Source organism: Pseudorasbora parva, chromosome 17 (assembly GCF_024679245.1).
Source record: "Pseudorasbora parva isolate DD20220531a chromosome 17, ASM2467924v1, whole genome shotgun sequence".
Classification (NCBI taxonomy): domain Eukaryota; kingdom Metazoa; phylum Chordata; class Actinopteri; order Cypriniformes; family Gobionidae; genus Pseudorasbora; species Pseudorasbora parva.
In genome coordinates this window covers 39,483,700-39,509,000 of record NC_090188.1, presented here as the reverse complement: position 1 = coordinate 39,509,000, position 25,301 = coordinate 39,483,700, and the positions used below count along the sequence as shown (strand labels likewise).

The 25,301-nt window shown below is 42.1% G+C and overlaps 1 protein-coding gene across 1 annotated transcript in view; it reads left to right on the top strand.

Annotated features, from left to right (window-relative positions):
* The first annotated feature begins 9,029 nt into the window (after positions 1-9,029).
* Positions 9,030-25,301, top strand: part of zmp:0000000760 (collagen alpha-1(IX) chain) — a 35,763-nt gene continuing 19,491 nt past the window's right edge. The window contains exons 1-6 of the mRNA XM_067421698.1: positions 9,030-9,107; positions 9,870-9,993; positions 13,529-13,922; positions 20,485-20,562; positions 20,649-20,750; positions 20,830-20,883. Coding sequence (XP_067277799.1) covers positions 9,047-9,107; positions 9,870-9,993; positions 13,529-13,922; positions 20,485-20,562; positions 20,649-20,750; positions 20,830-20,883 — 813 coding nt within the window. The 5' untranslated portion in view covers positions 9,030-9,046. The remainder of the gene's footprint in view (positions 9,108-9,869; positions 9,994-13,528; positions 13,923-20,484; positions 20,563-20,648; positions 20,751-20,829; positions 20,884-25,301) is intronic.

The window sequence follows — 25,301 nt, the reverse complement described above, 5'->3', positions numbered from 1 at the left end:
CCCAAAGCATTAAGTTAAAAAAAAGCAATTTCTGTATCTCTGGACCACTAGGTGGCACTGTGACGGAATGCTCCAGGTAGCCTCAGGTCATGCTTGCCATAACACACACCAAGTTGGGTCAGAATACACTAAAGCATTGCAGGAATGCAGGAATATAGCTTCACGTTTATTTTGGCGGGCTCTTTGTCGAATTCCTTTGCATGTCTTTCGAGATCGGTTTGACCAATGAACTTGGATTTCATAACTTTTTGTTGGCATGGTCTGAAGATCAGAGCAATAACCTAGGAGGAGTTTGAACAAAAAAAAAATTCTTCTTTTTTTAAACATTCTAATAAATCAATTGCAATCAAATCTTATTGAGCCAAAGAATGAGATGAAAAAAAAATAATTTGAACAATTGTTGGCTCTTGAGGGGCTGAGTTAGAGACTCCACATTTGCTATGGTGACAATTCAGACTGTTCTTTATCTGTGTACCAAATCTCATAACTTCCCCACAAGCGGTTCTGTGGGCAACCACAGACCTCCAGAGCAGAAGAAGAAACAGAAGAATAATAAGAATGCCAAAAATTACAATAGGTCCCTACAAACCTTCGGTGCTTGGCCCCTAATAATCAGTTCTTCTACCCAGTGATGGATGGATAAAATCTCTTCTATTTTGAGTTGCTATGCAAAAAGTTACTGACTTGCTGGCTTTCTTTGTGATTTCCAACTGCTGAAGTGAAAGGTACTAGGCTGATATACTGAAGAATGAATCACTGGCATTAGGCTTTGTTTGAGGCTCGCAGTGGACCGGTAAAGCTGTCATTATTAGCACATGACAATGAGGCCTATAATGACTCAACACATGCATCAATGCCCCATGTCCCATTTGAAATGATCCATGCTCAAAATAAGATACAGTGCTACAAATGGTGATTCATTAAGTGAATACAGACTGGCCTAATTATGTCAATAACATCCCAGAAAGCATTAACAGCTGTTTCCCAATTACAGTAAAGATGTTCTCACCACATCCAATGGTTTATGTTGATTACACAAGTCCTAAGGGATGAACAGATACACAGTAAAATCCCCAGTGTTAAATCAACACTGCTCAGAGTGTATTTGGTCCCACTCCACAGAGAGTTAAAATAACACTGAAGCCGTGTTAAAGTTAATGAGATAATTAAGAGATTAATTAAGTAATGATTGAACCATTAGTGATGAACACCTGATGGTAACGAGCAGAATCACTCAAGGACAGAGAAACACAAGATCTACAACTGACTTCAACCATAGCCTTAGATGAAATCAACTGAAGATAAAAGAAGACATCAAATCTCTGAAGGAGGATTAAACAACTCCACAATTACTTTTGTCATACTGTACTTCTACATATGTTTTTATTGAGAATGAACAGAGGTTTAGATACTGATGTTTTATGGAAATCATTTGGTCACCATTGTGGTGATTAGTGTTTCATTTAGTTGGGCAGTTTGACTTTAAATTAACATTTCATATTTGGACACAGACATCAAGAATCAACATATGAATCTCAACAATGGTGACATGTTTTTATGCCACAATGCATTTCTGGGAGCCGACCAATTATAAAACTCATGGCTCCCAGCATGCATTGCAGCATGAAGCATATCACCATTGTTGAGAATCATATGCTGATTCTTGATGTCTGGCTAAAATAATTGGTTCTGTAACTTTTGAAAAAACAAACAAATCTAAATTCAAAATCTGACCCATGGCAAATATATATACACTAACACATTTGGTCACTGATGAGATTAGTAAATCATTCCATTTCATTATGAAAGCCATATGAACTGATTTGCTTCTGGATTCCATTTTAACTAAGTAAGTGTACGAAACACTGTTAGCAACACTGCTCTTCAAAAGCCAAGTCAAACTGCCCAACTAAAGGAAACACTGATCAGCATAATGGTGACCAAACATTTTCCATAAAACATCAACATCTAAACCTGTTAATTCTCAATAAGAGCGTATGTAGACGAACAGTATGACAGGAATAACCGTGCAGTTGTTTAATCCTCTGATGAGATCTTCAGAGATTTAATGTCTTCTTTTATCTTCAGTTGATTTCATCTAAAGCTGTGGCTGAAGTCAGTTGTAGATCTTGTGATTCTCTTTCCTTCAGTGATTATGCTCGTTATCATCAGGTGTTCATTACTAATTGTTCAATCATTACTTAATTAATCTCTTAATTATCTCATTAACTTTAACACGGCTTCAGTGTTAATTTAACTCTCTGTGGAGTGGGACCAAATACACTCTGAGCAGTGTTGATTTAACACTGGGGATTTTACTGTGTAGGATCCACGATGATTGCCATGAGCGTCCTGGCAGAGTGACTGGCGGCTCGAATAGGATCCTTCAAAAGGGTTTAATCTTTAAAGACTGTCAATTGATACATCCATCACAAGTGGATCATGGGAGAGAAAAAATAAATACTGCCGTTGCTTGACAGAATGTGCTGGACAAGCCAAAGCACATGGCAATGAATAGCAGAACAAAAAGTGAAGTTGATTTTGTAGACGACTTTGTCAATAGGCAGACAGTATTGTAGAAATGACAACAGCTGTGAACATGTCTAGGCAAGTTGGAGGGTTTTAAAGGAAGGCAGTGCTCATGTGGAAGGACCACAACTATTGATACATCAAAAAAGAAAATGCCGGATTACACTTTTAAATGTAAGTATTATTGGGTTGCAGCTTTTTTTCAAATACTTTCAAGATATTTTTCAAATATCTAATGATACAATGTACAATAACAATTTAAGTACAGGCTGTGGGCTTCGGACATGCACTTAAATGGACAAATACATGCTGAAATATGTCAAAATGTCTATCTTGGTGACTTAAACACATTCAGTTGTCTTTAGAGACCATAAACAGTTGGGTTATTAGTAAGAGCTGTGCATTCACTCTTAAAGTGACAGCAGCCTAATAAACCCGCTGCTCTCTCTTATTTCAGGGAACTTGGGGGCCGTCGTGGCCTAATGGTTAGAGAGTCAGATTTGTAGCCCGAAGGTTGCGAGTTCAAAAACATCAGCGAGAAAAATGGAGCGCAGCTGGAATAAATGTTTTCCGCAATTTGTGGAAAGAGAGCATGATTGCATACAGAAAGGCTGTAAAAACTGCTAGATATGCTTATTTCTCGACTCTCTTAGAAGAAAACAAACACAACACTATGTATTTATTTGATATAGTGGCTAAATTAACCAAAAAAGAAACCAATGGATAAAGAGAAAAGGAGAATAATAAGAAAAAGAAAGAGAAAAAGAAAGAGCAGTTCCACATCTCAGGAACTGCTCTCCAGTGGTTCAGGTCTTACCTCTCTGGTAGGTCCTACAGGGTGTCATGGAGAGGTGAAGTGTCTAAGTCTCATCATCTAGCTACTGGGGTTCCCCAGGGCTCAGTCCTTGGACCACTTCTCTTCTCCATCTACATGTCATCATTAGGTTCTGTCATTCAGAAACACGGCTTCTCCTATCACTGCTATGCTGATGACACTCAACTCTACTTCTCATTTCAACCAGATGATCCTACAGTCAGTGTTCGTATCGCTGCCTGTCTGACAGACATTTCTGACTGAATGAAGGAGCATCACCTTCAACTCAATCTTACAAAGACAGAATTACTTTTTGTCTCAACCAATCCAGCACTTCATCAAAATGTCTCCATTCAGCTTGGTTCATCAACCATAACTCCATCCAGGACAGCCAGGAACCTTGGAGTTGTGATTGATGGCCATTTAAACTTCAACAACTTAGGCAAACAACTTAGGCAAACAACTCCTGGTTCAAGCTCTTGTTCTCTCCAGACTGGACTATTGTAATGCTCTTCTGGCTGGGCTTCCAGCATGCACTATCAAACCCTTGCAGCTGATCCAGAATGCAGCGGCGAGAGTGGTCTTTAATGAGCCGAAGAGAACGCATGTTACGCCTCTCTTCATCTGACTGCACTGGATGCCAATGGCTGCTCGCATCAAATTCAAGGCACTGGTGCTCGCCTACAAAGCAACCACTGGCTCTGCACCAATATACCTAAACTCGCTTGTTCAGACTTACACACCCTTCAGAAGCTTGCGTTCTGCGAGTGAGCGATGCCTCGTAGTGCCATCCCAAAGGGGCATGAAATCTCTCTCACGGACATTTTCCTGGACCGTTCCCACCTGGTGGAATGACCTGCCGATCTCAATTCGTGCAGCTGAGTCTGTAGCCATTTTCAAAAAACATCTTAAGACACATCTTTTCCAGCTGCATCTGACCAATAAAGAATAGCACTTAACTATCCAATTAAATGTTCTGTTTGTTTGTTTGGGAAAAATGTGTTTGTGTACTGTGCTTGATTAACTTAGAATTCTTACAGCACTTGCAGGTTGTTGCCCTTGTTTGTTTCATTGCTTCTATTGCTCTCCCCTTTTTGTAAGTCGCTTTGGATAAAAGCGTCTGCTAAATGATTAAATGTAAATGTAAAGCTTTACCTTCTGATTGTTAGTAAACTGTACAGCAGTAATGACTTTATGAACTTCTTTACTAGTAAGATTGATAATGTTAGGGTAAAAAAAAAACCTGCACCCATCTACCAAAGTATCACATCAGACAGAGACATTATGATACAAGCACCCCAGAACCTGGAGTAGAAGCCACGTCCAGATTATAAAACCTCATAAATGTGTGCGGAGAGGACCATCCTGCCGCATCACATACTTCCTGGAGGGAGACCCCTGACATAAGTGCCTTAGAGGCCGCCATAATCCTAGTAGAATGGGCTCGGACTTTTAAAGGTGAAGGATTACCGGCCGACTCATATGCTAATGAAATAGCCTCGACTATCCATTTACTCAGAGTCTGTTTAGAAGCAGGTTTCCCTTTACTCGGGGAGCCGAAACAGACGAATAATTGATCAGACTTGCGCCACAGGGCAGCTCTGTGGACATAAGCATCCAGCGATCTCACTGGACAGAGTAAATTTAGTTTCTTCTGGTCTAGGTTTTGAAATGGAGGTGGGGAAAAGGCCTGAAGCACTATCGGACCCACCACATTAGTGGGGACACCTCTGGCATCAGGACTTCTTCGCCGAGGCCTTCCTAGAGACAATCACAGTCCTGACCGCGCTGTCAGCCACGACAGCCATCAAGCCACGCTCACTTTTTGTTGTGCTCTATGGGAGGAGGACGCACTCGTCTGGGGCTGCTTACGCCCAGAGACATAGACTTTGCGGGGGAGAAACTTTTGGAATGCTGCCGCCTGCCTTTTTGCCTCTTGAAACTTCTCGACGACCGTATTAACCGGGGCATCTAATAAGACCTTCTTGTCCCTGTCTTTCATATCAGACAAATTTAACCAGAGGTGTCTCTCCGTGGCCACCAGTGCTGCCATAGAGCGGCCGATGGATTTTGCCGTCTCCCTGGTGGCCCGGAGAGATAAATCAGAGAATCCTCACATTCATTATCTATGTCTTTCAGCAGGTCAGCCTGATATGCCTGAAGGACCGCCATAGTGTGTAAACTAGTGGCCGCCTGACCTGCTGCCGAGTACGCCCTACCCACTAAGAGAGACGTAGTTTTTACTGGCTTAGTGGGCAGCTGCAGGGCTTTAAGCGACGATGCGGACTCGGCAGAGAGATAGCCCGCGAGCGTCTCTTCCACCCGAGGCATCGCCGCATAACCATTTTCTTTTAAACCCACAATGTTTGAATATTCTGATGTTATCGGGTTATAAACTCTAAATGATGCTGGTTTATACCTCGGTGTGGAGGTCGGGAAAAAAACGGTAAGCCCCGCTTTTGAGGCTGCACTCTCGATGGCAGAAAGCACTCGTCTAGTTTGCTTTTTGTTTGACGGGCTTCCTGCTCATCGGCTGGCCAATCTAGATTTAATCTGGCAACAGCGCGAGTAACAACCTCAATAAGCTCCTCCTGTGCGTGTGTGCTTTGTAACTGAGGTGGCGAAAAATCCTCAAACTCTTCACCCAGGCTCACGACATCCAGCTCCTCAGAGAGTGTCTCTGCACGTGCGCTTCAGCGCAAGCAGAAAAAAACGCAGCGTGTGCTTCTGACTCGCGAACTGAAGCGTCAGATCTAGTGGGTAAAGGCAGAGATAGGGGATCACCCGTCTCTAGCCCCGCCGCTAGATCCATCTGCGAATCTTAGCATTGCATTCGATACTATCAACCACAACATTCTTTTAAATAGACTCAAAAATTATGTTGGCCTTAGTGGAATTGCATTGGCATGGTTTAAATCACACTTATCTGACCATTATCAGTTTGTAGCTGTAAATGAAGAGATGTTGCACCAATCACAATTTCAGTATGGAGTACCGCAAGGCTCAGTGCTATGACCATTGCTTTTCTGTACATGCTACTTCTAGGAGATATCATCAGGAAGCATGGTGTCAGTTTACATTGTTAAGCTCACAATACGCAGCTCTAACCTGGGTGTGCTCTTTGATACCAATCTTTCATTTGAAAACTTACAGGACTTAAAGGATATGCTGCTAACATCTTGGTGCCAGATACCACAGCACACCTTCAGGGGTCTAGTGGAGTACATACCTCGATGGATCAGGGCTGTAAATCAAAAACACCAGATTTGAACAATAAGAATAACTGTGTTGAGCTGTATCAATGATTAGTTGTTTTTTTTGTCCATGAATGATCCAAAAAGTTGCCCAGCTGTCTAATAAAACACATCACATATTAAAGTGTCTTTGGTGTTTCCATGGTTTCTACAAATAAAATAAAACCGGAAATCCAGGGTAACGTGGGTATGATGTCATTGATAGGCGACATGGTCCGTGTCCTGGTTAAAATGGCTTATTTCTCTGGATTTATACATTTTTGGAAACATTTGGGATAATGTAAGCACACAAGTCACTAAAATATATAACATTGTTCTAGTGGTTTTTGGATATTTTAAATAAAAGACATCTGACATATTGTGCCTTTAATTAATAGTAGTTACACTAGTGCGTTAATAATGTGTTACTCATTTGTTCCTGTGTAGTTCATTGATAATGGTACAGTATTGTAAAGTGTTACCCATTTTTCTGATAGTGTAAGAGTAGAAAATGTTTAAATTGCGAGACCCTTTTCTGGTGTCAAAACCTATACCAGAGAGGAACCAAATGAAAGAAAAATCTGGGGTATCTAGTTGCTCTCTTACTATATTTTCACTGGCATATTTTGGCTTTTGTGTGATTACCTATAACTTTCCAGACAATGTCCCGTAGGACACAATGGCTCATTATGAAAACGATGTGAATCGAATGCTTACACCTTCATCAGCGCTGGGAAACTCAAGCCCTTGAGATCCACACTGTCCTGCAGAGTTTCTCTCCAGCCCTGATCAAACTCATCCATAGCCTTCTGTTACTAAAGACCTGGATTAGTTTGTTCAGGTGTTTTTGATCAGGGCTGGAGATGAATTCTACAGGAAAGTGGACCTGGACCGCCAGCAGCACCACCAGTCTGTACAAATGTCATTTTTAGGATTTGATTTAAAAATAGATCTGGATTTAAGTAAAGAGGCTTGACCCAATCCCTTAAATATATGTTAGTGTTTTCTCTCGCCGTTCTGATTGTGTAGCATATATTCCCACTGAGGCCTGGTTAGGAGTTTAGGTCCGTTTGTGGCCTACAGAATGTTTGCAGAGCTCTGCTAGTGCCTATCTGCGACATACTACATCTGTCTCCTAGTGCGCTATCTAGACAGTGATACACTGTCTGCCGAAGACCTAACACAGATAGTTGGACTTTTCCTGTTTTTGATGTCTGAGAGTTCAGCTATAAGATCTAGTTTGGTAAAATGTGTGCTTTTTTATGATTCTATCTGTATTCCCAAATTGGTATGCTCAAAATGTTATGAATATAATCTGTGTAAAAACTTAGTGGTCATTTTTGTAGCATCAGCCATAGATCATGTTTAAAACTGTATGAAGTCTATAGGATGCTGCTGCCACACATAATGCATTAACGCACCAGCATGGATGAAAACGTCCCCAGATGCAACGTTTGACTGCAGAATGGTTGTGTGAAGAATGTGGAGGTCAGTGTTTGCATAGGATAATGTGCTGAAGGGATGAAGGCCTCTCGGGCCCGAGGGTGGAGTGGAGCTCATGGTCAGGTTTTCTTCTCCACAGGTTTAGGCTGAAGACACCACTGGGAAGCAGAGATGCTTCTTTAAAATTGCCTTTATGATCACTGCTGGAACAGCCAAGGACCAATCTGCAGTGAACAGCTTCACAAGAATATGTAAGTAAATGATGTGTTTTCATAGCGAATTTAAAAGCAACTGATTTTTACTTCATTTAAAATGTGAGATGGCGGGTTTTAAACCATTATTATTCAGCAGAAAACTTGACTTTTAAGATTACTTGATGGCATTTACTGTAACGTTTATTGCATCGATGTATATATTAGTGTTTTTATTTCTTTTTGTTAGTATTGATTGTCCAAGTTTTCTAAACTCATTTAATCACAGAGATATGTACCTTAAAATAGTGCTTACAAAGAAATGATTTTGTGTTCATGTGAATAAGTACAGTAAATGTGCATCTTGTCAGTGTTTTTTCACAGCAACCTCCTTCACATTTGCACAAATGCATTTGAAGCTGAAATGCTAGTTAAATATAATATCATGTGTATATTAACAGAAAGGTTTTGCTAGTGTTATATGCCGTTGTTTTCAATTTTGTTAAATTTTGATGTAATATATTATATATTATTTTTGTAGTTGTCACACACTTCCAGACAAAAAATTTAATGGAGGTATAATTTCGTTCCTTGGGAAACAAACCGTATAACTGTACCTTACACAATTGGTCCTTAGAGTACAATATTTTACCATTATTTTTCTCTACGTAGAGGTACCAAAATGTACCACAGTGATGGCCACTTGTACATTAAAAGGTACAATTTTGTGCTCTGTTTTTTGAGAGTGCAGTTGTACAGTATCTTATCTTTGTCCCTTTCGCAGGCACATTTAAATCCTGACTGTCTTGATTTCCAAAATCCCAGCTTTGAGCAAAATGCTGGTTCTCACAATCCTCATGGCTTTCTCTGGCCTCGTCAGATGTCAGGAATTACCAAGTAAGAATCGACCTGGCTGCAAAATTCAGTATGATCCTTGTTTCAATGTAACTGAAATGGACCTCAGGTTTTAAGATATCAATGAGAATCTCTGCATGTGTAGACAGCTAGATATCAGATGCAGTCCAGTCAATATAGCAATGAAAGTGTGCGTTTGCTCCTCATATTGACCAGTAGAGGGAAGCACGGACCTCTTTAAGTGATTTCTGCCCAGTGTGTCGTCACCTGTGCTCTAGGGTTACTTGATGAAGATTGAACTCTGTCATGTGTGGAAACCCTCTTTCAGCTTAATTCAATATCCAGATTACATATCCAAATGTTTCCATTGGTTTTTTGGTTTGATTTTTTTTTTGATGGTCCCTGTAGCACATTCTGTTGACTATAAGTAACGTTGCACCTACAAGTCAAATAACACTCATTAGAGTATTAGTTGACTATTAGTATACTGTTAGGTTAGAGTTAGAATATGTTGACGTAGTTGCAAAGTCACCTATAATCACTATGTCTATTAGAGGAGCATCTAAATAAAGAGTTATCAGATAGTCTACTAATACTCTAATGAGAGTTAGTTGACATGTAGTTGCTAGGGAATAAAACTTTGATTAAATAATTGTATTGTTAAATTTATACTGCAAAACAGTATATTGTAGCTTAAGTAGATCCATAAACTCTGTCACCCCATTGAAAATAGAAATCTTGCATTTACACCGAAAGCAGTTGACTTTCCCTTCTTCTGAACGGTCCATTTGCTCTCATTTGTAGCTTATGACCTGTTGCAAGAGTTCCGCTTGTCCGAGTCTGGAGGGGTGAGAAGGGTCGACGGGTCTGAACCAGATGCGGTGGCGTACCGAGTTAACCCGTCCCTCCACCTCAGGAAGAGCACGAGGTATTTATATCGTCCTTCTGACATAATACTTTTCCACTCTTTCTGCTTTTCCACTGAGCGTAATCATGCTCGCCTCCAAACAATATCTCTCATTTCCTGCTCTTGCTTCTCAGAATCTTCCACTGCTGTAATCTGGGTTTTAATTCTCATTTGATCAAATAAATGCTTATCTCGAGGTATAGCACAGATACGCAGAGCTGTCAGTTCTTAAACAGCACAGTCCTAGTCCTGAAATGTTGGCATTATATTCTCCTGTTTTTCTCATGCTCCAGCAGCTGTTTGTTCGTGTCAGCTGTGGTTATGGCATGCGCTGGGTCTTTCCTTTTGTGCGTGTGGGCCAACAATGCTGTCCACAACCACCTCCCACTAACATCCCCTACTTGAGCAAAGAATCATGAGAAGTACATGACTGTAAAACAAAAACCAAATGTGATCAACAACATCAAATAAAAAACAAGAGAGCTGTAGAACCACACTGTGCCTAAATGAACGTTGTTCTTGGAAACTTTAACTGCTAATTTCAACAAACTGGCTCTCTTAAAAAACAAACAGGAGCATAAAATGGAATTGGAAACAATTGGAGAGCATTTGGTTTAGATTAATGCAAAACTTCACGTAAGGTCAGCGTAAAAGACCACTATTAAACAAAAACATAAGCATGTTCTCACAGATTTTGTGCTCACACCCACATAAAGCCGCCTCTCAGCATTACATTGAGTTCTTTTTTGCTGCTTATTGCGCTTAAAAAGTCAAATATACACAATTCTTTTTCCAAATGCCGGTCTTGGCCAGTATTCACATACACACAGTCAGTTCTGTTTTAAGTGAACGTTGAGATTTGAGAAAGAAAATGTGTGTGCAGCAGTGTAAGAAATCTGTCTGTGAGCTCTTAAAGTGACAGCAGCCTAATAAACCTGCTGACAAATTATGAGATAATATTAAACATATTGGTCCCACTATATATTAAGGTGTCTTTAACTACTATGTACTAACATTTACATTTCTGCAAGGGATTGCATGTATTGAGCATCATTTTTAAGGATGCACTATATATCAGCCACCGTATTGGTAACAGACGATATATGTTCATTGTTATCGGCCCGATAAGAAAATGTGTCTGATATAATAAAGCTGATAAATAATGTATTATTGCCTTCAGCTGAGACACTTCAGATGTGATCTGTTCACTATGATGATGGGTTTGAATTGCTTGAAATATGATTGGAATCCCTTCAGCAAGGAAAATACAATGTAGAGCAATGTCTCTTATATAGAGTACATAAAATCATAATGAGAACATCATAATTGTGTGCTTGGGACATGGTCACTTTAATGGTGAGACTTTTGTTTTTTGTAATCAGTCTCTCAAAAATATTATAAAAATTTGGATTTAGATTTATCAGCCAATATGTTATTGGCATTCAAATTTAAAGAATTATCGATTATCTGTATTAGCCAAAATGTTCATATCTGTGCATCCTTAATAGATTTACCCATTAAAATAGTCCATGTGAGTTCAGTGGTTTAACCTTAATTTTATGGATTTTATTGCCTTCTATGGCAGAAGGCAGATGCTGGCACCATGACGGATGCGTGTGATGCTGACACGGGAGCTAGCCAATAATGAGCCGGCATTCTGACGTAGAACTCAGAAGTGCTGCATTGTATTTACTAGGGCTGGGTAATTTTTTATTTTATTTTTTTCAGTTTAAAGGATCATTAATTTATCATCTCCTCCGCTTTAATACCAGTTACAACCCAAAATAAACAGTGTGTTAAATTATAAAGTGCAACTTAAAAAACCATATCCAGTGTCCATAAACTAGTCAGCTAGAAAAATTTACTCTAGAGAGATTTTGCTAAATATATGCACCACATTACATATTCATTATAACTTTCAGTATTTAATGCATGTTTAAATACATCTGGCGAGTTTTTATAACAGCCACGATTTAAATGTTAATAAAAAAAAATAAAAAAAAATAATTGGAATAGAACTATGATTATGTAATTGTACATTTAATATTATAACTTTATTATTATAAAAAATAAATAACATTGAGTGTTATTTAAGTATTTGTATAATTTGTTTTTAATTTGTAGGACCAGCTGACTCCCATATTTTACAGCATTAGTTCAGATTTTCTTTTCCTTTAATTTTTTTCCATGTATTGTATCTGATATCTCCAAAATAATTAATTAAAATTGTAATCTTCTGAATCGAAATCGAATCGTGAAATTTGTGTCAATACCCAGCCCTAGTTTAGGCTATTATATGAGCAAAGATGGAGAATGACACAAACGAGAAAAATTAAAGGGTTACTTCAGCGATTAGCATATGGCTTTGTATTACTAGAAACCCTGGAGTATATACAAATGATTTTGCTTTTCCCCCTCATATCCCCCTGAGACGAGAGATTTATGCATTTTATTTCTGGAAAAATTCCCCCAGAAATGTAGACATATGGTCAATTTGAATGATGTCTTTATACCTTTCTGGGCCTTGACAGAGGTTGTTGTTTTGCTATCTATGGTGGGGTCAGAAATATCTCGGGTTTATTTAAAAATATCTCCATTTGCGTTCTAAAGATGAATGAAGGTAGCCTGACAAGCCAGACCCACATCAAGATGTTTGGTCTGGAAACTCACCATTGATAGCTCAATCCGAGGGGCGGGATAAACGGTTGTCTTTCAAACTGCCTCTGCACGCGATAGGATAGCGCTACAACCAACCAGAGCAACGAAGGTGAAACAGAGCTCGCTGATAGATTAAACATTCACCGTATGCGGTCGGCTAAACTCCGAACACATCTTCCCTTTTTAAGAATGACTTCAGTGCCGTTCTTTGTTCTTTTCTCAGAGAAAAGCTTAACTCCAAGTCTTCCAGAGTCGCGGTCAAAGCTGAATCGAAAGACCGCCGTTCACCAGTTACTGTGTTTACTAGAATCATGCAAACACAACTCGGCCATCATCATTATGGCCCCGCCCACCGACTCTATACACGATGTGATTGGCCCGGCAAGAGTTAGGCGTTTACAGCTCAGAAGGGTATTGAGAGTGGCTAGATGATTCTTACGGTAGATTAGATTTGCTGCCGCTAGGGTGCGTCTAGATTTCTAGGCTAGAAAAAAGGGCTTACAAGCTTAGAATGAGATAAGGGCGAGTAGTTAATGACAGAATGCATTTTGGGTAAACTAGGGTTTCCAGTAGCTCAAACAGTAGAGTGTGGTGCTAGCAACACCAAGGTCATGGGTTCGATTCCCAGGGAAAGCAAGAACTGACAAAACTGTAAAATGTGTACCTTAAAATGCAATGTAAGTCGCTTTGGATAAAAGCCAAATGCATACATGTAAACTAACCCTTAAAAGAGTGACCAATTCTTTCATCAACACTGATTCATTCAGGAACAATGAATGTTACTTAGTGTTACCTGGAGTAGAGCACATGTTCATTCTGATTTGGCCTTGTCTGCTTTGAAATTTTGTCTTTCTTTTTTTAAATGTGGAAATACGTTATTTTCCATCCCTCCATCCAGCGACATCTACCCAGACGGGCTACCGTCAGACTACTCTATCATTGCCACCTTCAAAGTAACCAAGGACACTGCTAAAACATCCTGGAATCTGTGGCAAGTCAGTGACCCTGAAGGACGGGACCAGGTGGGCCTTCGTTTTCAGGGCGACACCAAAACCCTGGACTTCTTCTACATCAGCCCACAAGGCGCACAGATGCTGCGGACCTTCCAGAGGGTGGAGAAACTCTTTGATGGCGAGTGGCACAAGCTGGCACTGAGTGTGAAAGGAGAGCAGGTGAAGCTCCTGGTGGACTGTGAGGAGGTCAGCGTGGAGCCTCTGGACGAGCCACGGCCGGTGATCCGGCAAGGCTTTACCTCCATCGCCAAGAGGGCTGTGGGTGACCGCTCTGTCTCGGTGAGTACCAGGGACAGACTTGAGGAATTATCAGGCTGAGTGGAAATGCTGTCAACCTTTACTCACCACCATGCTGTTCATGCTGTCCTCAAAATGAGAAGTAACGAACTGGAAATGTATTTCCAAAATGTTACTTTTATAGCAGGCTGATGTTATTTGATGAAAATCATTTCCTCCAGTTGGTTCTCATGTGTCTTGTAACCTAATGCACCATACTATGAGTGAGATTTAGACTTACATTTTGCTCTACTTTTATAATGTTTTTGTCATTTGTGACCCTGGAGCACAAAACCAGTCATAAGTCTCACGGGTATATTTGTGGCAATAGCCAACAATGGGTCAAAATTATACATTTTTCTTTTAAGCCAAAAATCATTAGGATATTAAGTAAAGATCATGTTCCATGAAGATATTTTGTAAATTTCCTACCATAAATATGTAAAACATGTATTATTAGAAGTAATATGGATTTCCATGGATTTCTTTTGGACAACTTTACATTTAAGCAAGATTTAGATTTTTTTTTGCACCCTCGGATTCCAGATTTTTAAATAGTCGTATCTTGGCCAAATATTGTCCTATCCTAACAAACCAGGCATCAATTGACATCTTATATATTCATTTATTTGGTGTATGGATTTCGAGAGACTCAAGCACTCATTCACTTTTTTATTTTATGGAAAATATCTGCATGAAAGTAAGTCATATGGGGTATGAGTGAATGATGAAAGAATTACATTTCTGGATCAACATTGGTTTTGTTTGTTTTTAGGTTTTTGGGTAACTACCTAATAAGATAATACATATCCTGATTTAATACATGGCGATGAATAATATCAGATCATGACTGCATACGAGTGTGAGAAACCCCAGCTTTAGAGTTATCATTACAGACGATCTGCTTCCTATAGAAGCTTTTTCCGCTTCATAATAAAAAAACTAAACATTTAATGTACTCACAATATGGAAAAAAGGTTAATAGGTTTCTTCTTCACCTGTGTTTTGATCAGAATGTGCTTTGATACGTACAACAATCAATTTAGTAAAACTCACTGGACATTTTACATTGAAAGTGTCATGAAATCTGCAAGAATCAACGTAATATCTACAGAGGAAGAAAAAAAGTAAATTGTGCACACAATTTACTACTTCGTTTCTTGGACTTGGTAAACCGTCACCTTGATTTACCTATTCGTTCCCTCGATTTATAAATCATGCGCATAATTTAGCAAATCACAGGAACAAATTAGTAAATCATGAACACAATTTAGCCTACTGTTCCCTTTCAGTCGGTCACGTTCGAGGTCGGACGTCACCGTTGAATTGGGATCACTTCTGGGAGCCCCTATCAGCTTAGAGATGTAGAGAACGGGCCGATGACTATTGGCGTGCGTGCTTCGCATATCGCACCCCGCCCTGCAGTGCGGGCATAAAGCGGAAGCGATCGCAACAAACTATTGTCATTCACTTTGGAGCCAAACACGGTGTTGATGAAGAAGACGGTTCCTGCTTCAGCAGAGAGACAAAAGAGGGAACTAGAGAAGAGACTTCTCTGAGTGCTTGATGAGACTGCACGATCAGCGACGGCCGCAAGCTCACTGATACAGTGATAAACTGATGTTTTCACAGCACTGTTTGGTCTGTTGGTTCGGTGAGGGCGTTCCAAATGGCGAATGCATGCACAGGTTGCACTAATCTCCTGTGTTTGACCTCGGTCGTTCCTGGGTGATTCAGCACATCTAAAAGAGCAAGTTTTCTTCTAAAAGAGAAGCGCGGGTGTGACACTGCGTCTTTTTCAAGATCATTCCACCCACGCGTTTCCTGTCCTGACGGCCACGAGCCCTCTCGCATAACAATGTTGAGATTGCGTTCGTGGGTGATCCATGTTCTCTCAGGAAAACGGGATCACGTCAGCACGCTGTTCGTCTCGCCTTCCCCGTCTGCTGTCGGCTGACAGTGCGGGTTGCCCAGCACGCGTCAATCAGTGCTCTAGATGCGCATTCGACACTGATAGCTCAAATGGGGTTGAGTCCCTTCACTTATACCCCTATCTAGTTTCTTCTCTGATCATCTGGAAAAGAGCTATTTTGGCTGATAAGTCTGGGTGATCTGAGGATTTCAGTGGGGCCACCCTGCCGAGTACATCTCAGTGGGCCCCCCACTCCTCTAGCAAATTGCAGCATGCTGAGACTGTTCGTGGGTGGTTCATGCTCTCTCATGAGAGCATGACCACGTCGGTGTGTTGTTCACTTGCCTTTTTCATAAAGGGTTTGAGTGTTCAGTGCGCCATGTGCCATCTCACGGCCATGCTCACTATCTCACATGCCTGCTGGTAGCTTAGAGATGGGATTGCTGGTCCCTAAAAAAAAGGGACCTAGCATTTTATTTGGGGCCCTAGCAGAGGACAGATGTCAATCGCTGCATCGGAAAGAGGGCTGTTACGTGTTGAAAATGAAGATGATGCTGAGATTCCCACTATAATAGTGGGTGCTCATGCTGAATCAGATTCATACTTGACAGCCATGCTTTCCTGGCTGGCTGAGGTGTGGAGGAACACATAAATTTGCCTTGCCCACCCCCTTGCCTTTTTCCCGGGTGTGCATTGGGAAAAATTTGTCAGTGTGGAGCCATTGGTGCCAGAATATGGTGCATCAATGATGCCATAATCTGTATAAAGTTTTTCCTCTCTCTCACTGCCCTCATCGGTGAGGGGGTGGTGCCACTGGCGGGCTGCCTCTGCCCAGCACCCTTAGTGCACGAGGGTAGTTCTGAGCCAAGGTTGAGCTGCGCACAATGACGGATTTATATTTAAAGTCACAGCGCTGGCCCTTGGCCAGACAATGTCTACCCTGGTCCAGAAACATTGGCGACCCCTCAGTCTGCTCGTTGCCATGGACAATAGTCCCACTATGCCACCCGTCTCGGCTGTCAGTCAGCTGGGAGGTGTCACCCAGATTTGGCCGGAGCTGCTCTTCCCCGGTGGAGGGCCAGGTGTAGAACCATTGGTAAATTCTATTCTGCCACTGGTGTTAAAAACAGCCAGTGGTACCCAAAATTCTGAATTCTAAATTTTTAAGAGGCACCGATAACGCTAGGTGCCAAGGGAGCACGCTTGGCGGTGGCGATGCTGCCATGCCTTGTCACCCTCAGGCGCCTCTCCAATCACCAGCAGGGGGCGCTTGTGGGCATCCCGCGTGCCCCCTGCTGGAAGCAGGTATGTGTTCCCCTCAGCGGAAGCAGGTATGTGTTGCCCTGCACACTCAGACCCCGCCACGGGCCGCTACCATGCCACTCAAGCCGGATCCCTGCATGCCTCTTCGCTGCCCCGCTACGGGTACGTCTGTGGTGCTGTTGATTTTGCTGGCTCGGTCGCTGGGGGCCTGGTTAGCGCTTCCCAGCCCATCCTGCTGTCTCATCCGTACCATCAGACTCTGGTATGCGATTCAGTTCGCCCGGCGTCCCCTCCAAGTTCAGGGGTGTCCAGTTCACCTCCATGTTGAAAGAAGGCGTCCTGGTGCTTCAGATGGAGACCGCAGTCCTACTGGCGAAGGACGCGATCAAGCCGGTCCCTCCAGCCAATATGAAGACCGGCTTCTACAGCTCGTACTTCATTTTACCCAAGGAAAGCGGCGGGTGATGGCCGATCTTGGATCTGTGATTCCTGAAGCGGCTCCTTCACAGGCTTCCGTTCAGAATGCTAACGCAGAAATGCATCGTGAGGTGCATCCGTCCCCAAGATTGGTTTGCAGCGGTCGACCTGAAGGTGTACTTTCATGTCTTGACTCTTCCTCAACACATTCGACGGACGAGCATGTCAGTACAAGTCCTACCCTACGGTCTGTCCCTGTTGCCCCATGGTTTCACAAAAGTCGCGGAGGCGGCCATTGCTCCCCTCAGAGGGCAGGGTGTTCGTATCCTCAACTGTCTCAACGACTGGCTGATCCTATCGCCCAGTCGCGAGAGCAGTTGTACGAACACAGGGACATGGTGCTCAGTCACCTCAGCCATTTTGGGCTTCGGGTCAACTGGGAAAAGAGCAAACCCTGCCCCATGCAGGGGATTTCTTTTCTCAGGCTGGAGATAGATTCGGTCGCCCTGACCCCTCACAGAGGAGCACGTCCAGTAAGTGTTAAACTGCATAAAATCCTTCAAACGCAGGACGCTGGTCCCACTGAAGTATATTTTCAGAGGCTCCTGGGGCATATAGCATCCGCAGCCGCATTAACGCTGCTCGGATTGTTCCATATGAGACCGCTTTAATGCTGGCTACTCGACCGAGTCTGGGGATGGGCGTGGCACAGCGGATCCCTCTGTGTCTCAGTGATACTGAGATGCCACCAAACCTTCAGCCCATGGTCGGACCCTTCATTTCTACGGGCAGGAGTGCCTCTAGAACAAGCATCCATGCATGCTGTTGTCTCCACGGATGCTTCATCCACCAGCTGGGGTGCCACGTACAACGGGCTTGCAGTTTTGGATCTGTGGACAAGGCCTCAACTGCAATTACATGTCAATTGCCTTGAGTTGTTACAGTTTCTCTTGCGCTGGGCCGCTTCAAAATACATCTACATGGCAAGCACGTTCTGGTCCGTACGGACAGCACTGCGGCCATTGCGTACACCAACAAACAGAGTGGTCTATGCTTCCATTGCATTTTACAACTCGCCTGCCATCTCCTCCTATGGAATCAGAAGCATCTGAGGTCGCTTCGTGCCATTTACATTCCAGACCTGCTCAATCGTGTGGCTGACGAGCTCTCACGACAGCCAGTGCTGCCAGGAGAATGGAGACTCCATTCCCAGATGGTCCAGCTGATATGGCTGTTTGCCGCCCCGGACACGGCCCATTGCCAGTTGTTCTATTCCCTGACCGAGGGGACCCTCGGCACAGATGCCCTGGCACACAGCTGGCCCTGTGATTTGGTAGGTGGAAAGTCCTCAGGAAAGCATGACCTGATCGTCAGACCCTTCGGGCCGGACTACTCACACGTGATCCTAAAACCCCGGCCTGGATATGTGCCCAAGGTTCCCACCACTCCCTTCCGGGATCAGGTAGTGAGCCTGCAAGCACTGCCCTCGGAGGAGGCAGACCCAGCCCTGGCTTTTTTTCTGTCCCATCTGTGCCCTACGGACCTACGTGGACAGAACGCAAAGCTTAGAACCTCAGGGCAGCTCTTCGTCTGTTACGGTGGCCTGCAGAAGGGAAAGGCTGTCTCCAAGCAGAGGATGGCCCACTGGATAGTGGATGCCATCGTCTTGGAGTATGAATCCCAAGACGTGCCCTGCCTGCTCGGGGTTAGAGCCCACTCCACCAGGGGTGTGGCCTCTTCCTGGGCACAGTCAGCATCACTGACAGATAATTGTGGAAGTGCGGGCTGGGCGAGTAGCGTGACTCTCCCTGCATGAATTTCCCGCCCGGTACATACGGGGTCTGAGGGGCTCTAGCAGGGTGCTGGAAGTGGTAGTAACTGTGGCGTTTTCCAAAGGGATCCCAATTCGTCAGTGACATCCGATGTACGTCGAACGTGACCGACCTGAAGAAAACATCTCGGTTACGTATGGTAACCATCATTCCCCGAAGGAGGGAACGGAGACATACGTCCTGTCGCCACACTTTGTACCATCACTGCAGGCCGAGTCACTAGTTTGGCTCCTCAGTGAAAAACAATAGTGCGTTGTGATCACTTCTGCGTTATGCCCGCGCTGCGGGGCGGGGTGCGATATGCGAAGCACACACGCCAATAGTCATTGACCCGTTCTCTACATCTTAAAGCTGATAGGAGCTCCCTGAAGCGACCCAATTCATGTCTCCATTCCCTCCTTCAGGGACCGAGAGTAACCATACGTAACAGAGACGTTTTTTCCAGCATGTCATGAGCGGGGCTCCATAAATCTAATTTTGCAGAAAAAATATCTTGATCAAAAAAGAAAATTGCACAAGGATATGCCAAATACACTGATTTTGCTGTATACTGGTATAAGCCAAGTCAGTATAAGCCAAGCATACTTAAATACTCTTTCACCACCATAGAATTTTCTGGCTTTCCATGTTTTCACTGTTAGGCACCGCCATTACATATCTTCTGAAAGAGTACAGAATCTCCTGATCAAAACAGGTGAAGAAGAACTAGAAATATGTAATCATATGCATAAAACAACGCAATCATCAACTATAACAGCATATAACAGCATATAAATCAAAATTGCCTAATGTTACTAAATGAAATGTCACCCCAGAACGAGCTACAGGATTGTGAAGCTTTGGGGGTGTTGATGGACTCCATCTGTGTTTTGATCATCGCTCTGAATCCCATCCAGACGTAGTTTTTACCAAAAACATGATCGCCTCAGATTTTTGTTGAATGTTGCTTTTTTAATTAAACTTACCCACTTTCAAAAGTTGATAAAAAAGGAATGCATGAAGCTAGACTAAAAAGTTTTTTTGTTGTTCATGGGCCATGAAACTTTTGTGAAAATTATCAGCAATGCTGACAACTTTTTTCAAAAACGCAGGCGGGGAAAGAGTAAATAATATGTCTGATGAGTACGTACTTCTTGTCCAGGTGGATCTGCAAAAGATGGAAGTCTCCTGTGATGCTGATCAGGCATACTCTGAAGGCTGCTGTGAACTTTCCAGCGTGGTGAGTCAGTTGCCCTGTGTGTGGGCTCTTCTGCTTGAGCCTTCAGCTGTTCATCAGCCTGTTCTCATCAGCTTGATCCTCAACAGTGCGGAGGATATGCTGAGATCGGTTTAACTGCAGGAAGAGGAAGAGCAACCTGTAAATGTGTACATGGACAGCCGGGTGTCCAGGGACGGCCAGGACCCAAGGTAGCCAAAGCCTTTCTTCTCTCTTCTTAAAACATATACTATGTAATGCAATCTCTACAACTGTACCCTTCTTCTGTAGGGTCACAGAGGCCTGCCAGGGAATACGGGAGAGCCAGGCAAAGTGGGCAACTGGGTAAGAGTTCTGTCTGAAATCTCTCACCATAGTGTTGGACTCCACTGTGTTTGAGTTGGTAAAACAACAAACAGAAGCCGTTGGGTCTTAATGAGAGGGCATTAAAGGACAAATATGCACAGTCAGGAATGAACAGCAGAAAGGATTGAGAGAAGAGATGGAGGACAGAGGGAATTAACCTGGAATAGATTGTGTCTGGGAAGTGAAGTTGTGGAAAATGGCAGTCGAAGCATTATTGAAGTACAGCATGATGGAAACAAGAGTCAGGACTTGCTTTGAGAAAATGGTAAACACTGTGGCTTCTCTCATTCGGCTGAGCATCCTGTGGTAGATTATTTACTAACAGCAGCAGTAATCACTGTCAGAGATAGGCTGGTACTATTCTACAATAACTAAAGCCCATCAGAAGTGTGTGGCATTCAAAACAATTAAGAACAACCTGTGTGCAAAGCAGTGTTACGGTATATACAATTCCCACTTGCAGGCACTCTTTAAATCAAGTCACCTTTATTTATATAGCGCTTTTTAGTCTAATTGTTTAAAAGCAGCTTCACAGTGTTAAAAGGAAGATAATGCAACATAATTTGATTCGGCTGTACAGGCGCTCTGGAGAAAATGGTGATGTTGTACAGCTCATTTGAATTATTATATAGTGTCAATGCGGGCAGATTGGGTTAATTTAAGTGTCCCCAATTGAGCGAGCCCAAAGCCAAAGACAGAGGTGGAAAGAAACCAAAGCTCCTTGATAAAAATGTTTTGTTTAAACAAAAAATGCTTTTATTCAAATGGAAATATGAAATAATTTTTAATGAAATTATACTCTAATAAGAAACTAAAACTGCAAGTAGGTAGCGGTAAATGTCTAATTGAGTAAGTCATTGAGTCATTCATTCATTCAGAGTGAAGTAAATTTTTCTCTTTATGAAAATGGTAAATGTAATAGTTTTCTTTATGGTCCACTGAATCATTGGTTCACCCGATTCAGAAAAGAAATACTGTATTATCAGCTTCTGAAACAAACAGTTCTGCTTTGTTTTTATATTTTCATTGGCAAAACTGAGTGAAACAAACAACACAATATTAACTTATTTGTTTTATTTTATTAAGCTGTTGAAAAGGATCAGTTTCGAATTGGAACTTGTGCTGTTCTGGACAGAAAAACTGAATTGGTGGGATATTGCTCTCGTTGTGTGATATTGCTTATATATCATGATGTAAATGTGAGACTGTTTTCACACAGGTAGTTTAGTTCGAAACGGGTTCACATGAAAAATTGGTAATGTGAAAGTTGGACTCGGGTGCCCAAGAAAAGTAACCTGCGCATGCATTTTATCAGATATTGTATTTTATGGACATTCTAACGGCAGTCTGTAGGCTTCACAGTGAGTTGTTGCCCTGCACACATTGGTCTGGGGCGAGGCAAGCGTGTTAAATGCGTTAAAATTTAGTAATTTTTTACCGAAACTAATTATGTATCGCGTGAAACTGCCAGCCTTAATTATATTATATTATATTATATTATATTATATTATATTATATTATATTATATTATATTATATTATATTATATTATATTATATTTGTTGTTTAAAAAAACTGGCTATTTCAATGCCCGACTTTTTCCAGACCAGATTATGGCTAACAGGGGCATGCTAATCAGCCAAACCTCAGCCTTGGGACAAACAGAGGTTTTGCTTGTTTCTTGTCACTTTTCTGAGATATGTCTAAATTCTCAATATCTTGCATGAACTGGAAAGGTTCAACCGTATAGTTTTCTGGGAAGGTTTCTAAGCGATTGTCTTGGCTTTATTCAGACAGGCATTTTTTTGGCTTATACTGTACGACTCAAATCCCTTTAGCTGTTTGTAGTCCAAACAAGCAAAAAACCACATGAAATCCAAAATTTACAAACCCAATCCACACCACATATACTGTATATGTGGTTTGAAATCTTATTAAAATAAAACTTTTGAAAATGTGTTGTAGTCTTAATGGTCAGACCAGAATTCAAATGGTTTTTTCATCATTTGGGATGTGGCGGGATAGTAAAGTTGAGTGTACAGTTATCTAACATTTACATTACACTCATTTACAATGTATGCATGAATGTCTTAAAAACAGTAATGCCTTTGATGTCTGATACATCTTATGAGTTCAGCACCATGGTGAGATGTCATAATTGACATAAGCAGAGGCAAAATATCCAGTGTTCCTTTTTTTTTTCTTTTTCTTTCCACATTGACAGCTATTCTCCTACGTCTCATTGGCATAACATACACTATTGCCAAAAGTATTGGGACACCATTCCAAATCACTGAATTCAGGTATTCCAAAATCAAGCACTAGGCCTGCAGACGCTTCTACAAAAATTTATGCATGAGCGGGTCGCTCTCAGGAGCTCAGTGAACGCAAGCATGGTACCGTGATAGGTTGCAACCTGTGGAAAAAGGCTATTCATTAAATTTCCTCACTACTGTCTCACTACACTCAACTGTTAGTGGTAAATGAACTGGACTGCATTTATATAGCGCTTTTATCCAAAGCGCTTTACATTTTAGGCGCCATCCAGCTCGTCGGGAGCAGCTGGGGTTAGGTGTCTTGCTCATGGACACTTCGACACTTGGTCAAGTGGAACCGGGAATTGAACCACCAACCTTCTGGTTTGTAGACAACCTACATGAACCACTGAGCCACTGCCGCCCCCCTAGTGGGATTATAACAAAGTGGAAGCAATTGGGAACAACAGCAACTCAGCCATGAAGTTGTAGGCCACGTATATATAGCTACAGCTTCAGATGAGCCCAAGAACAGTGTGTAGAGAGCTTCATGGAATGGCTTTCCATGGCCGGGCAGCTCATCCAAGCCTTACATCACCAAGAGCAATGCAAAGCATGGGATGCAGTGGAGTAAAGCAGCCGCCATTGGACTCTAGAGCAGAGACGTGTTCTCTGGAGTGTCCAGTCATGCTGTTCTGTCTGGCAAACCCATGGACGAGTCTGGGGTTGGTGGTTGCCCGGAGAACAGGACTTTCCAGAGTACATTGTGCCAAGTTTGGTAGAGGAGTTTTTTTTCATGGTTTGGGCTTGGTCCCTTAGTTCCAGTGAAAGGAACTCTTAATGCTTCAAAAAAGACATTTTGGACAATTTCATGCTCCCAACTTTGTGGGAACAGTTTGAGGCCCCTTCCTGTTTAAACATGACTGCGCACCAATGCACAGGGTCCATAAAGACATGGAGGACCGAGTTTGTTGTGGAGAAACTTGACTGGCCTGCAGAGTCCTAACCTCAGCCCGATAGAACTCCTTTGGGATACATTTTTGCAAAAATTGCTTGGCTTGCAGTGTGAATGCCCTAAAAAAATGTGTTGATTATACTCTGCTTGCCCATATTATGTGAAATAGGCCTTAAGAGGTTCACAGCTCCATTTAACACATTTCACAAGTTTAAATTAATTTAGGAGAATTACGCAGATTTCTCCCTCAAAACCAGTGCAGAAAAAAGCTGCATGATAATGGCTTATTAATATAATTAGATGATTAGATTATTAGACCAAATTACAAGTTACAAGAGCAAGTTAAATTAGTCTTTATTGTTCCGAAGCATTGAATCATAAACACACTCCTAAACCTTGTGGAAAACCTTCTCAGAAGAGTTGAAGGCCCACAATGTGGCCCAACTATATATTTAACCCTATGGATTATGAATGGGATGTCTTTAAAGTTCATGTGGGATGTAGTTAAAGGCAGGCATCCCAAAACTGTATATTGACTACACCATCTAGAAAACGCATGTGCACAAATGCATTTTATTTTTGGCAATGTCAATGGTGATAGTCAGTCCCAAAGATTGAATAAAAAAAAGAAAGGCCAACTGTACCAACACAAAATTCTCAAACACCCTAGATCAGTTGGTTAACTCATGTGACCTATAAATAACACACAGGGAAGTCTACTTTCAATTTGAGATATTTGATTAAGACAAGTTCTGTTTCTTAACACTCCTGCTGATGCTTTCAGAATCGTTATATTTACGGTACACCCGCTTGTTTTTAAGTTGCAGGGGTATAAATAAATAAATGGAAAAATCAGTTGTGGCGTCAGTCTCTGAGTCTCTGAGACGAACTCAAAGGGAGCTAAGCCATTAGAGTCTAAACAGACCCTGCAAATATACAGGACAATGTCTGCCGATCAGCTTAATTAAAGGACATGGGATAGCGCATCAGGATCTAATTACTTGTATACATTTGGGCTATGCAAGCACAGTTCATGTTCATGAGCGACCTTGGGGGAAAACTTGATTCTTTCCACCCCAGAGTTATGACTAATTTACCTCTTTGATCTTAGTCCAGTTCTCTGTGGTGTGCTGGAATAATATCTTTAAAAGTCAGCCCGGCAGCATGCGGCCGAGTGAACGTGCTCTT